This window comes from Staurois parvus, unplaced genomic scaffold (assembly GCF_062004578.1).
Source record: "Staurois parvus isolate SC_StPar_1 unplaced genomic scaffold, SC_StPar_1.0 ptg002935l, whole genome shotgun sequence".
NCBI lineage: Eukaryota > Metazoa > Chordata > Amphibia > Anura > Ranidae > Staurois > Staurois parvus.
In genome coordinates this window covers 597-15,503 of record NW_028320731.1, presented here as the reverse complement: position 1 = coordinate 15,503, position 14,907 = coordinate 597, and the positions used below count along the sequence as shown (strand labels likewise).

Genomic DNA, 14,907 nt, shown 5'->3' with positions numbered 1-14,907 from the left:
TTATTTTTAGGTTTTTTTTGTTTTTTTTTACATACTGTCACCCTAGCAGTACAGTGTCACCATGGCATTTTTTTTAGACAGATAAAGCTTTATTTTGGTGGTATTTATTCACTGCTGGGATTTTTATTTTTTTTGCTTTAGAAATGAAGAAGTCCGATAATTTTGAAAAAAAGTGTTTTTCTTATAAAATTTTGCAAATAAATAATATTTCATCATAAATCTTGGCCAAAATTTATTCAGTTATCTTTTTAGTAAAAAAAAAAAATATTAGTTTATAACCAAAAATTATCATTTTACAAAAAAATTTTGATTTTTTTTATATTATTATTATTATTGTTTTTTTTACATACTGTACTACTTGTGGGGGATGATGAAGATTTTTTTTTTTTTTACACTGCTTTTATACCCATAAAGGCTGTAAAAGCAATCATTTCTCCTTCTCTCTGGCTGCATTGCTGTGATTGGTCACAGCTTGTCACATGGTACAAGGCTGTTGTGAATAGCCCTGTACCATGTGACCTCTGTGATCATTCACAGATTTCACACATAGTAAGCAATGATGTCAGAAGTGACATCTTGCGTACTACTCTGGACAATCAGTGATCATGTGCAATCAGTGATCAGACGATTGGGACCTCACACAGAGGTCCCGTACGACGATCGGTGTTCGGACACAGTGGGCACCAGATTGCGGTGCAGCGCGTTCCCAGGGAGTGCGCACAAGCAGGGTGCGGGGAGGCCGTTTATAAACATCCACCCGCCCCTGCACTGCCACCGTCCGGCCGTTTATATACAACGGCTGAACGGGAGGTGGTCAAAATGGTGAAGAGGGCCTCTCAAAACAACTGATATATAGGCAGCAACTGAGGTTTATAGCTGCCCTAATTTAACGTGCATCTGCCCTAGGCTTTTCCTTCGCCTCTCTGCAAATGTTCTCTAAAACCTGTTGATTGTGTCTGTTTTTATGTCTCAGTGAATCAGCTGCACTTCATCCCGGTGGACCTGGGCTCCCCCATTGTTCACTGTACCGTGGCAGACCCCTACGTGGTCATTCTTAGTGCAGAAGGTCAGTTGGCGATGTTCCAGCTGAAAAGTGACTCGTATGGAGGCAAATCTCATCGGCTCGCTCTACAGAAACCCAACATACATTATGTGAGTAGATTTCCCTATTGCCTGGGGCATGTATTACAGGCTGCTGGGGGAGGCGGGTGGGGGGGGTGGTAATGGGCTCATTGGTTCTGCCTCCACTTTGCACCATCCTAATGTTGAGCTCTCCCTTTTTGCTGTCTCTGTCCAGCAATCGAAGGTCATCGCTGTCTGCATTTATCGTGATGTCAGTGGTATGTTCACCACAGAGACCAGATCTGCCCCAGTGAAGGAGGACAGCGCCCCCCAGAGTGTATCTGAAGGAGACAGTCTGTCGCAGGAGATTAGGTGAGACATGCAGTGGTGAAGCACAGTGAGATAACTGTGGTAGATCTGTCGTCTGTTTACTAATCATACATCTTGTGTTTGGTGTCAGCCGCTCTGTAGATGATGAGGACGAGATGCTGTATGGAGATTCAGGATTCCTCTCCAGTCCGAGTAAGGAAGAGCCTCGTCGGAGCAATATTCCCACCACAGAACGTGATTCTTCCCAGTATAAGACTGAGCCGACACACTGGTGTGTGGTGGTCAGAGAGAATGGTATAATGGAGGTGAGATCCTGGGAGGTGATGGTGTCATTGGGCGATACATTAAGAAGAATTAACAGTTCCAACTATCGCTGTGCACTGCAGGCTCCTGGCAATCCCCAGTTGTCCAGATTAGAGCCAGCATTGTCATAAATTGTCCAGTCTGACCCCAGTTTATTTCCCACAGATCTACCAGGTCCCGGACTGGCGTCTGGTCTTCCTCGTCAAGAATTTCCCTGTGGGGTTGAAAGTTCTTGTGGATAGTTCCTTTGGACAGCCCATTACTCAAGGAGATGCCAAAAAAGAAGAAGTAACCCGGCAGAATGAGATGCCTCTGGTGAAGGAGGTTCTGCTGGTGGGGCTGGGAAACCAACAAAGTCGCCCCTATTTACTGGTAAGATATTACCTGAGGAAAAGTATTCATTGTCTGCCTGAAACTCCCCCACTATTACTTTTTAGTGTGCAATCTCTTTGCCAGATTTATATCTGCCTATATTTTTATGTAATGTGACTTCCTTCTGCAGTGGTATGGTCCATCCCCCTATGTTTCTATCAGGTGCGGACTATTTGGGCACTACCTGAGGGACTGGGGTCAGTAGGGGGCCCCAAGAGATGCTCCTGGTACTTTTTTCATAGGCTTTTTTGAGTTTGGGCAAGGACACAGGGGCTCCATGATCCCCTGTTGCCCAGGGGCACCATGAGTTGTCAGTCCGCCCCTGGTTTCTATATAATCTGACTTCAGTCTGCAGTGGTATGATCCAGCTCCCTATAATCATATATAACTTTACTTTCCCCCACTATGGTGTGGTCCATCTCCCTATGTTTCTATATAATCTGATTTCTGTCTGCAGTGGTATGGTCCATCTGCCTATATTTATATGTAACTTAATTTCCCTCTATGGTGGTGTGATCCATCTCCCTATATTCATATATAACTTTACTTCCCCCTGCAATGGTATGGTCCATCTCCCTATGTTTCAATATAATCTGGCTTCCCTCTGCAGTGGTACGGTCCATCTCCCTATGTTTCTATTTAATCTGACTTGTGTCTGCGGTGGAATGGTTCATTTCCTTATATTGATATATAACTTGACTTCCCTCTGAAATGGTGCAATCCATTTGCCTTTTTTATGTATAACTTTACTTCCCTTTGCAGTGGTATGGTCCATCTCCCTTATATTTCTATATAATCTGTCTGTTGTCTGCAGTGTTATGGCCAGTTTCCTTATATTCATATATACACTATATTGCCAAAAGTATTGGGCCGCCGTCCTTTCCATGCACATGAACGTCAATGGCATCCCAGTTTTAGTCCTTAGGGTTCAATATGGCGTTGGCCCCGCCCTTTGCAGCTGTAACAGCTTCAACTCTTCTGGGAAGGCCGTGCACAAGGTTTAGGAGGGTGTCTATGGGAAGGTTGGACCATTCTTCCAGAAGCACATTTGTCAGGTCAGGCACTGATGTCGGGGGAGGAGGCCTGGCTTGCAGTCTCCACTCTAATTCATTCCAAAGGTGTTCTATGGGGTTGAGGTCAGGACTCTGTGCAGGCCAGTCAAGTTCCTCCACCCCAAACTGGCTCCTCCATGTCTTTATGGACCTTGCTTTGTGCACTGGTGGGCAGTCATGTTGGAATAGGAAGGGGCCATCCCCAAACTCTTCCCACAAAGTTGGGAACATGAAATTGTCCAAAACGTCGCCTTAAGAGTTCCCTTCACTGGAACTAGGGGGCCAAGCCCAACCCCTGAAAAACAACCCCACACCATAATCCCCCCTCCACCAAACTTTACACTTGGCACAATGCAGTCAGGCAAGTACTGTTCTGGCAACCGCCAAACCCAGATATGTTCATCAGATTGCCAGACAGAGAAGTGTGATTCGTCACCCCAGAGAACACGTCTCCTCTGCTCTAGAGCTGCTCGGCCATGGAAACCCATTCCATGAAGCTCTCTACGCACTGTTGTTGGGCTCATCTGAGGCCACACCAAGTTTGGAGGTTTTTAGCTATTGACTCTGCAGACAGTTGGCGACTTCTGCACACTGTGCGCTTCAGCATGCGCTAACCCCGCTCTGTCATGTGACGTGGCCTACCACTTGGTGGCTGAGTTGCTGTTGCTCCCAGTTGCTTCCACTTTGTTATAATCCCACTAACAGTTGAGCGTGGAATATTTAGTAGCCAGGAAATGTCACGGATGGACTTATTGCCCAGGTGGCCACCTATCGCGGGACCACGCTTGGAGTCACTGAGCTCCTGAGAGCGATCCATTCTTTCACCAATGTTTGTAGAAGCCGTCTGCATGCCTAGGGGCTTGATTGTATACACCTGTGTCCATGGAGGGGATTGGAACACCTGGATCACATGATTGGGAGGACTAGCCCAATACTTTTGGCAATACAGTGAAACTTAACTTCCCTCTTCAATGATATGGTCCATATTATTATATTTATATATAAATTTGGCTTCCCTCTGCAGTGGTATGGTCCATCTCTCTATATTGATCTATAACTTTTCTTCCCTCTGCAGTAGTATGGTCTATCTGCCTATATTCATATATAACTTCACTTCCCTGTACAGTGATGTGGTCTATCTCTTTGTTTCTATATCATTTGACTTCCCTCTGCAATGGTATGATCCATCTGCCTTTATTCCTATATAAGCTGACTTCCCTCTGCAGTGGTTTGGTCCATCTCCTTATATTCATGTATAACATGACTTTCCTCTGCGCCCTCCCTCCTGCATATTGGTATGGTCCGTATTACCAGTGACATCCTCCTGTATGTTCATCCCTATATTCACATTTGTTCTGCCTCCCCCTCCCCTTTGCAGTAGTATGGTTCAGACATCCTCTGTATAACTATTCTGTGAATTGACAGGTCCTTGTGGATTCCGAGCTGCTGATCTATGAAGCATTTGCACACGACTCTCAGGGGAATCTGAAAGTTCGATTTAAAAAGGTGAGTAATGATAACATCTGTTGCCATGGATCTCCTTCTCTAGTAGAATCTCTCTTCAAGCCTGTACCCCAATCTTCTCCTACAGGTTCCTCATAATATAAATATCAGGGAGAAGAAGCAGAAACAGTCTAAGAAGAAGGCTGAAGGTTCGGCGGAGGATCTTGGTGCCCGCGCTCGTGTTGCACGGTTCCGATTCTTTCAGGACATCTATGGATATTCAGGGGTGAGTGATCACTTGGAGGTGGGTGTTTGGTCAAGGGGGGCAGGTTATAGTTTATCACTTACTCTTCATTTGCTTCTCAGGTGTTCATATGTGGCCCCTCCCCTCACTGGCTGCTAGTCACTTCTCGTGGCGCCTTACGTCTGCACCCCATGACCATCGATGGATCCATTGAATCATTTGCCCCCTTCCACAACGTCAACTGCCCCAGAGGGTTCCTCTACTTCAACCGGCAGGTGAGGAGCCCTTCCTTTGCATGGTGGGGAGGAGGAGGTGAGGTCCCCCCTGTCTCTCAGTAAGTAGGGATACAGGAAGGGCAGCATGGTGGGGAAGAGGTGGTGAGGTCTCCCATGTCTGTCTCTCAGTAAGTAGGGGTGCAGGAAGGGCAGCATGGTGGGGAAGAGGTGGTGAGGTCTCCCATGTCTGTCTCTCAGTGAGTAGGGATGCAGGAAGGGCAGCATGGTGGTGGGGAGGAAGTGAGGTCCTCTCTGTCTGTCTCTCATTGAGTAGGGATGCAGGAAGGACAGCATGGTGGGGAGGAGGAGGTGAGGTCCTCTCTGTCTGCCTTGCAGTGAGTAAGGATGTAGGAAGGACAACCTGGTGGAGAGGTGGTGGGGTCCCCGCTCTCTGCCTCGCAGTGAGTAGGGATGCAGGAAGGACAGCATGGTGGAGAGGTGGAGAGGTCCCCTCTGTCTTTTTCTCAGTGAGTAGGGATGCAGGAAGGGCAGCATGGTGGGGAGGTGGTGAGGTCCCCTCTGTCTGTCTCTTGGTTAGTAGAGATATTGAAAGGGCAGCATGGTGGGGAGGAGGGGAGGTCCCGTCTGTCTGTCTCTCAGTAAGTAGGGATGCAGGAAGGGCAGCATGATGCGGAGGTAGTGAGGTGGTCCCCCCTGTCTGTCTCTCAGTAAGTAGGAATGCAGGAAGGGCAGCATGGTGGGGAGGTGATGGGGAGGTCCCCCCTGTCTCTCAGTAAGTAGGAATGCAGGAAGGGCAGCATGGTGGGGAGGTGATGGGGTGGTCCCCTTGTCTGTCTCTCTGTAAGTAGGGATGCAGGAAGGGTAGCATGGTGGGGAGGTGGTGAGGTCCTCTCTGTCTGCCACTCATTGAGTAGTGATGCAGGAGGGGCAGCATGGTGGGGAGGTGATGGGGAGGTCCCCCTTGTCTGTCTCTCAGTAAGTAGGAATGCAGGAAGGGCAGCATGGTGGGGAGGTCCCCCTTGTCTGTCTCTCAGTAAGTAGGAATGCAGGAAGGGCAGCATGGTGGGGAGGTGATGGGGAGGTCCCCCTGTCTCTCAGTAAGTAGGAATGCAGGAAGGGTAGCATGGTGGGGAGGTGGTGAGGTCCTCTCTGTCTGCCACTCATTGAGTAGTGATGCAGGAGGGGCAGCATGGTGGGGAGGTGATGGGGAGGTCCGGCCTGTCTGTCTCACAGGACACAGGAAGGGCAGCATGGTGGGGAGGTGATGGGGTGGTCCCTCTGTCTGTCTCTCTGTAAGTAGGGATGCAGGAAGGGCAGCATGGTGGGGAGGTGATGGGGTGGTCCCTCTGTCTGTCTCTCTGTAAGTAGGGATGCAGGAAGGGCAGCATGGTAGGGAGGTGGTGAGGTCCCCCCTGTCTGTCTCTCAGTAAGTTTTTATATTGGCGGATTTGTTCTGCAGGGTGAATTACGGATCAGTGTCCTTCCTGCTTACTTATCATATGACGCTCCCTGGCCCGTCCGGAAGATCCCTCTTCGCTGCACGGCGCACTACGTGTCCTATCATGTGGAGTCTAAGGTGAGTCCAAGGCCTGACCGGCTGGTGCGTCGATTTGACGTGGAAGGAGATTTGGGAGGTTCCTGCTCTGCACAGTATTGGTCGTCTATTTTGAGCGAAACTTTACTGTATGGATGATCTCACCAACCAAGTGCACAGAATTCTACTGAACCTTCCAGGAAAGCCGTGGGCTGTGTGAGGTCTGGAGCCGCTCACTCTGGTCTGTCCTGGTAGGGCTCGTGCATAGATCAATAAATCGTTATTTACTATATACAGGTGAAACTCAAAAAATTAGAATATGGTGCAAAAGTTGATTTATTTCAGTGCAGCAACTTAAAAGGTGAAACTAATATATGAGACTCATTCCATGCAAAGCAAGATAGTTCCAGCCGTGATTTGTCATCATTGTGATGATTATGGCTTACAGCTCATGAAAACCCCAAATCCACAATCTCAGAAAATGAGAATATTGTGAAAAGGTGGAATATTCTCGGCTCAAAGTGTCCCACTCTAATCAGCTCATTCAGCCATAACACCTGCAAAGGGTTCCTGAGCCTTTAAATGGTCTCTCAGTCTGGTTCAGTAGGAATCCCAAAGACTGCTGACCTGACACCATCACTGACACCCTCCATAAGGAGGGAAAGCCTCAAAAGGTCATTGCAGAAGAAGTTGGATGTTCCCAAAGTGCTGTATCAAAGCACATTAATAGAAAGTTATGTGGAAGGGAAAAGTGTGGAAGAAAAAGGTGCACAAGCAGCAGGGATGACCGCAGCCTGGAGAGGATTGTCAGGAAAAGGCCATTCAAAAGTGTTGGACTTTCATAAGGAGTGGACTGAGGCTGGAGTCAGTGCATCAAGAGCCACCACACACACAGACGGATCCTGGACATGGGCTTCAAATGTTGTATTCCTCTTGTCAAGCCGCTCCTGAACAACAAACAACGTCAGAAGCGTCTTACCTGGGCTAAAGAAACACAGACCTGGTCTGTCCTCAGTGGTCCAAAGTCCTCTTTTCTGATAACAACTTTTGCATCTCATTTGGAAACCAAGGACCCCGAGTATGGAGGAAGAATGCAGAGGCCCAAGGACCCCGAGTATGGAGGAAGAATGGAGAGGCCCAAGGACCCCGAGTATGGAGGAAGAATGGAGAGGCCCAAGGACCCCGAGTATGGAGGAAGAATGGAGAGGCACAAGGACCCCGAGTATGGAGGAAGAATGGAGAGGCCCAAGGACCCCGAGTATGGAGGAAGAATGGAGAGGCCCAAGGACCCCGAGTATGGAGGAAGAATGGAGAGGCCCAAGGACCCCGAGTATGGAGGAAGAATGGAGAGGCCCAAGGACCCCGAGTATGGAGGAAGAATGGAGAGGCCCAAGGACCCCGAGTATGGAGGAAGAATGGAGAGGCCCAAGGACCCCGAGTATGCAGGAAGAATGGAGAGGCCCAAGGACCCCGAGTATGGAGGAAGAATGCAGAGGCCCAAGGACCCCGAGTATACAGGAAGAATGCAGAGGCACAAGGACCCCGAGTATGGAGGAAGAATGCAGAGGCCCAAGGACCCCGAGTATGGAGGAAGAATGGAGAGGCACAAGGACCCCGAGTATGGAGGAAGAATGGAGAGGCACAAGGACCCCGAGTATGGAGGAAGAATGGAGAGGCACACACTGCAAGATGCTTGAAGTCCAGTGTGAAGTTTCCACAGTCTGTGTTGATTTGGGGAGCCATGTCATCTGCTGGTGTTGGTCCACTGTGCTTCATTAATACAGGGTCAGCGCAGCCGTCTACCAGGAGATTTTGGAGCACTTCATGATTCCTTCCACAGACGAGCTTTATGGGGACGCTGACTTCATTTTCCAGCAGGACTTGGCACCTCCCACACTGCCAAAAGCACCAAAACCTGGTTCAATGACCGTGGGATTACTGTGCTTGATTGGCCAGCAAACTCGCCTGACCTGAACCCCATAGAGAATCTATGGGGCATTGCCAAGAGAAAGATGAGAGAAATGAGACCGAACAATGCAGAAGAGCTGAAGGCCGCTATTGAAGCATCCTGGTCTTCCATAACACCTCAGCAGTGCCACAGGCTGATAGCTTCCATGCCACGCCGCATTGAGGCAGTAATTGCTGCAAAAGGGGCCCCAACCAAGTACTGAGTACATATACAGCTTCTACTTTTCAGAGGTGCGATATTGTTCTATGTACAATCCGTGTTTTATTGATTGCATGGAATATTCTCCTTTTCTGAGATTGTGGATTTGGGGTTTTCATGAGCTGTAAGCCATAATCATCACAATGATGACAAATCACGGCTTGAACTATCTTGCTTTGCATGTAATGAGTCTCATATATTAGTGTCACCTTTTAAGTTGCTGCACTGAAATCAATGAACATTTGCACCATATTCTCATTTTTCACGTTTCACCTGTATATCCATTTGTATAGAATCTGTTAAAGCGGAGTTCCGCCCAAACGGGGAAGTTCTGCTTTAAGGACTGCTTTCCAGTAAGGATTGGCACCTTTGGGGAGCGGGTACCTGAATTTGACAGGTACCCGCTCCCACTTCCGGTCCAATTGCCTAGGGGCGATCGGAAGCGGAAGGTGTCCTCCCTCTCTGTAGTCTTTTAGGACATGTGACAGGTCCCAGAAGACTACAGGACCATTCATGAAGCGCAGCGGGCACCCGGCTGTGAAGCCGCAAGCTGTCACAGCCGGATGCCCAACACTGAAGATACCGGCCTCCTGGAATACAGGACGGCCAGTGAAGCGGACTGTGGGGGACACACCGAGGTAAGTGGCTGTTTTTTAAAAGTCAGCAGCTACAGTTTTTGTAGCTGCTGACTTTTATTTTTTGACAGCGTGAGTGGAACTCCTCTTTAAGTCCTAGAGATCCCATTGCTTGTTCTGTTGCTGTCGCAGGTGTATACAGTTGTCACAAGCGTGCATGATACGTGTACTCGGATCCCTCGCATGACTGGGGAGGAGAAGGAGTTTGAGACCATGGAGAGAGGTGAGCGGACATGCTGCGTGTTGTAGTCCATGTAAAGTACTGTCTCATATTCCATCCTGGAGATGTCCTTGTATCTAATATTGTATAACTTTCAGTTTTTTCTGTTATTCTTGTGTTCCTTGTAGTGACCTACCTTACCTACCCGTCACATATTCAAGGCATCCAAAGCCGTTGAATGTCCTCCTCAGTGTTGTGTGTGATTTATATATAACTCCTGGTATCCTTGTTCTTGTAGACGATCGCTATATTTCACCAGTTCAAGAGGCGTTTTCCATCCAGCTAATCTCCCCTGTCAGCTGGGAGACCATCCCGAACACCAGGTACTGTACCCACTTCTGTCATCTTTGAGGGTGATGGGAGGTGCAACTAATGTACCAGCTTTCTGTACTCCACCTTCATCCTCTCCAGGTAACGACCCTGAATACCAGTATGTTTCCTCTTCCTTACTGGGGGTATATGCCCTGCCTGTGACATCATTCCTATTAGGAAAGCAAACTCGCCCTTTAGGCAGTGTTGTCCCAAACAAACTCTGAAACCCCCTCCGCGTTGGATCCCTGAGACAATCCCCGGGACACCCCTCCGCGTTGGATCCCTGAGACAATCCCCGGGACTCCCCTCCGCCTTGGATCCCTGGGACAATCCCCTGGACACCCCTCCGCCTTGGGTCCCTGGGACGCCCCTGTGCCTTGGATCCCTGGGACAATCCCCGAAACGTCCCTCCGCCTTGGATCCCTGGGACAATCCCCGAAACATCCCTCCGCCTTGGATCCCTGGGACAATCCTCCGCCTTGGATCCCTGGGACAATCCCTGGGACACCCCTGCCCCTTGGATCACTGGGACAATCCCCTGGACACCCCTCCGCCTTGGATCCCTGGGATGCCCCTGTGCCTTGGATCCCTGGGACAATCCCCGGGACGCCCCTCCGCCTTGGATCCCTGGGAGAATCCCCGGGACACCCCTCCGCCGTGGGTCTCTAGGACGCCCCCCCACCTTGGATCCCTGGGACAATCCCCGAAACGTCCCTCCACCTTGGATCCCTGGGATAATCCCTGGGACACCCCTCCGCCTTGGATCCCTAGGACGCCCCTCTGCCTTGGATCCCTGGGACAGTCCCTGGGAAGCCCCTCCGCCTCGAAACCCTGAAACAATCCCCGGGACACCCCTCCGCCTTGGATCCCTGGGACAATCCCTGTGATGCCCCTCCACCTCGGATCCCTGTAACAATCCCCATGATGCCCCTCCACCTCGGATCCCTGGGACAGTCCCCGGGACGCCCCTCTGCCTTGGATCCCTGGGAAAATCCCCGGGACGCCCCTCTGCCTTGGATCCCTGGGAAAATCCCCGGGACGCCCCTCTGCCTTGGATCCCTGGGAAAATCCCTGGGACGCCCCTCTGCCTTGGATCCCTGGGAAAATCCCTGGGACGCCCCTCTGCCTTGGATCCCTGGGACAGTCCCCGGGGCACCCCTCCTCCTTGGATCCCTGGGACAGTCCCCGGGACACCCCTCCTGCTTGGATCCCTGGGACGCCCCTCCTCCTTGGATCCCTGGGACAATCCCCGGGACGCCCCTCCGCCTCGGATCCCTGGGACAATCCCCGGGACGCCCCTCCGCCTCGGATCCCTGGGACAATCCCCGGGACGCCCCTCCGCCTCGGATCCCTGGGACAATCCCCGGGACACCCCTCCTCCTTGGATCCCTGGGACGCCCCTCATCCTTGAATCCCTGGGACAATCCTCAGATGCCCCTTCTCCTTGGATTATTGGGACAACCCCCGGGACGCCCCTCCGCCTCGGATCCCTGGGACAATCCCCGGGACGCCCCTCCGCCTCGGATCACTGGGACAATCCCCGGACGCCCCTCCGCCTCGGATCCCTGGGACAATCCCCGGGACGCCCCTCCGCCTCGGATCCCTGGGACAATCCCCGGGACGCCCCTCCGCCTCGGATCCCTGGGACAATCCCCGGGACGCCTCTCTCCGCCTCGGATCCCTGGGACAATCCCCGGGACGCCCATCCGCCTCGGATCCCTGGGACAATCCCCGGGACGCCCCTCCGCCTCGGATACCTGGGACAATCCCCGGGACGCCCCTCCGCCTCGGATCCCTGGGACAATCCCCGGGACGCCTCTCTCCGCCTCGGATCCCTGGGACAATCCCCGGGACGCCCATCCGTCTCGGATCCCTGGGACAATCCCCGGGACGCCCATCCGTCTTGGATCCCTGGGACAATCCCCGGGACGCCCCTCCGCCTCGGATTCCTGGGACAATCCCCGGGACGCCCCTCCACCTCGGTTCCCTGGGACAATCCCCGGGACGCCCCTCCGCCTCGGATCCCTGGGACAATCCCCGGACGCCCCTCCGCCTCGGATCCCTCGGACAATCCCCGGGACGCCTCTCCACCTTGGATTCCTGGGACAATCCCCGGGACGCCCCTCCGCCTTGGATCCCTGGGACAATCCCCGGGACGCCCCTCCCGCCTTGGATCCCTGGGACAATCCCCGGGACGCCCCTCTGCCTTGGATCCCTGGGACAATCCCCGGGACGCCCCTCCGCCTTGGATCCCTGGGACAATCCCCGGGACGCCCATCCGCCTCGGATCCCTGGGACAATCCCTGGGACGCCCCTCCGCCTTGGATTCCTGGGACAATCCCCGGGACGCCCCTCCGCCTTGGATTCCTGGGACAATCCCCGGGACGCCCCTCCGCCTCGGATCCCTGGGACAATCCCCGGGACGCCCCTCCGCCTCGGATCCCTGGGACAATCCCCGGGACGCCCCTCCGCCTCGGATCCCTGGGACAATCCCCGGGACACCCCTCCTCCTTGGATCTCTGGGACGCCCCTCATCCTTGAATCCCTGGGACAATCCTCAGGATGCCCCTTCTCCTTGGATTATTGGGACAACCCCCGGGACGCCCCTCCGCCTCGGATCCCTGGGACGCCCCTCCGCCTCGGATCACTGGGACAATCCCCGGGATGCCCCTCCGCCTCGGATCACTGGGACAATCCCCGGGACGCCCTTCCGCCTCGGATCCCTGGGACAATCCCCGGGACGCCCCTCCGCCTCGGATCCCTGGGACAATCCCCGGGACGCCCCTCCGCCTCGGATCCCTGGGACAATCCCCGGGACGCCCCTCCGCCTCGGATCCCTGGGACAATCCCCGGGACGCCCCTCCGCCTCGGATCCCTGGGACAATCCCCGGGACGCCCCTCCGCCTCGGATCCCTGGGACAATCCCCGGGACGCCCCTCCGCCTCGGATCCCTGGGACAATCCCCGGGACGCCCCTCCGCCTCGGATCCCTGGGACAATCCCCGGGATGCCCCTCGCCTCGGATCCCTGGGACAATCCCCGGGACGCCCCTCCGCCTCGGATCCCTGGGACAATCCCCGGGACGCTCCTCCGCCTCGGATCCCTGGGACAATCCCCGGGACGCCCCTCTGCCTCGGATCCCTGGGACGCCCCTCCGCCTCAGATCCCTGGGACAATCCCCGGGACGCCCCTCCGCCTCGGATCACTGGGACAATCCCCGGGACGCCCCTCCGCCTTGGATCTCTGGAACGCCCCTCCGCCTTCAGCAGCAGATCCCTGGGTCCAGGATTGCTGAGCAAATCTATCATTTATCAAACAATGCTGCTTTATTTTAATGCGTAATTAGTTCAGGGGTTAGACAAAAATATGGAAACGCTTCATGATTTGCGAGTGTGGAAGTGACGCATGTTTGGCGGTGAAAGCAGAAGGGATGTAACTTTTTTTGGCATTCGCTGTGTGATGAGACACCTAGCTACGGTGGGAAGCCTCTTTCCTCATTCACAGCGTGCGCTGCTAGTAATACGGAGTCATGTCAGAGCTTACGGAGCTTCAAAGACGGCAAATGTTGGTGCCGCTCAGCTGGTGCCTCTGTGACTGAAGTTGCCAATTTATTTACCGTGTTGTGATATCCAGTATCAAAGGTTATGGTGACATATACAGTTTCCGGGAAAACATTGTCTATAAGCATAAGCACCGCCCACATGGTCACCTGACCGAAAGAGACAAAAGGAGATTGCGCAGGATTGTGACCCGAAATCGGAAAACAACAAAAGTAACTGCAGAGCTCAATCTCAGTTCCTGAGTCATGTGAAGACTAAGGTTAGGCTCTGCAGTCACTTGTTTTCTTATTTCGGGTCACAATCCTGCGCATTGTCCTTTTGTCTCTTTTGGTCAGGTGACCATGTGGGCGGTGCTTATGCTTATAGATGATATTTTCCCGGAAACTGTATATGCCGTCATAACCTTTAATACTGAACCTCGCCACACAGCAAATCGGCAACTTCAGTCACAGAGGTGCCAGCTAAGCAGCACCAACAATTTCTTTACAGCTCAGTAAGCTTTGACTTGACTCCATATTACTAGCAGCAGTGATTGAGGAAAGTGAGGCTTCCCACCTGTTAGCTAGGTGTCTCATCGCACAGCGGAAGTGAAAGAATGTTACATCACTTCCGCTTTGCACTTCCTGCAAATCAGGAGTGTTTCCATATTTGTGTCTAACTCCTGTATATTCCAGTAGTTAGACAGATGACAAGGAAAACACCACAAAAAGCAATGAAGACTTTCTCAATGATGTTCCCTCATGCCAGGGGCCTCTTCCCCATCACTTTCTCAGCCATCTTTTCCCATAATGGGGGCCTCCTTACCCTGTGAGCACTTAGGACGGCATTGCCTTGTGTCCTCATTAAATTATCAATGCCTTTGTGTTCAGGAGTGAGGCCACAAGTTATTGGTTGAAGCTCAGTGTTCAGGAGTGATGCCAGTGGTTCTTGGTTGAAGGTCTTTGTTTTGATGTGAGACCATGGTTTTGGTTAAAGGTCTGTGAGCAGTAATGAGTTCAAGCTTTGGTTGGTTTGTGTTCAGTAATGAGGCCAGTATTCGGTTAATGGTTTGTGTGCACTAATGTGGCCAGTTTATTTATAGGTATTCATTTTTTAAAGCCTGTGTTTAAGAAAACAGTGGGTTATGGTTGAAGGTCTGTGTTCAGGAGGATGGTATGGTTGAAGGTCTGTGTTCAGGAGGATGGTATGGTTGAAGGTCTGTGTTCAGGAGGATGGTATGGTTGAAGGTCTGTGTTCAGGAGGATGGTATGGTTGAAAGTCTGTGTTCAGGAGGAAGGTATGGTTGAAGGTCTGTGTTCAGGAGGATGGTATGGTTGAAGGTCTGTGTTCAGGAGGATGGTATGGTTGAAGGTCTGTGTTCAGGAGGATGGTATGGTTGAAGGTCTATGTTCAGGAGGATGGTATGGTTGAAGGTCTATGTTCAGGAGGATGGTATGGT

General features: G+C 52.2%; 1 protein-coding gene across 1 annotated transcript in view; it reads left to right on the top strand.

The window, feature by feature from the left end:
- Positions 1 to 13,251, top strand: part of LOC149428906 (cleavage and polyadenylation specificity factor subunit 1-like) — a 41,687-nt gene extending 28,436 nt beyond the window's left edge. The window contains exons 20-30 of the mRNA XM_089666954.1: positions 974 to 1,152; positions 1,298 to 1,434; positions 1,523 to 1,697; positions 1,861 to 2,067; positions 4,545 to 4,625; positions 4,711 to 4,848; positions 4,929 to 5,081; positions 6,502 to 6,618; positions 9,511 to 9,601; positions 9,837 to 9,921; positions 11,055 to 13,251. Coding sequence (XP_089523080.1) covers positions 974 to 1,152; positions 1,298 to 1,434; positions 1,523 to 1,697; positions 1,861 to 2,067; positions 4,545 to 4,625; positions 4,711 to 4,848; positions 4,929 to 5,081; positions 6,502 to 6,618; positions 9,511 to 9,601; positions 9,837 to 9,921; positions 11,055 to 13,251 — 3,560 coding nt within the window. The remainder of the gene's footprint in view (positions 1 to 973; positions 1,153 to 1,297; positions 1,435 to 1,522; positions 1,698 to 1,860; positions 2,068 to 4,544; positions 4,626 to 4,710; positions 4,849 to 4,928; positions 5,082 to 6,501; positions 6,619 to 9,510; positions 9,602 to 9,836; positions 9,922 to 11,054) is intronic.
- The last annotated feature ends 1,656 nt before the right edge of the window (positions 13,252 to 14,907 follow it).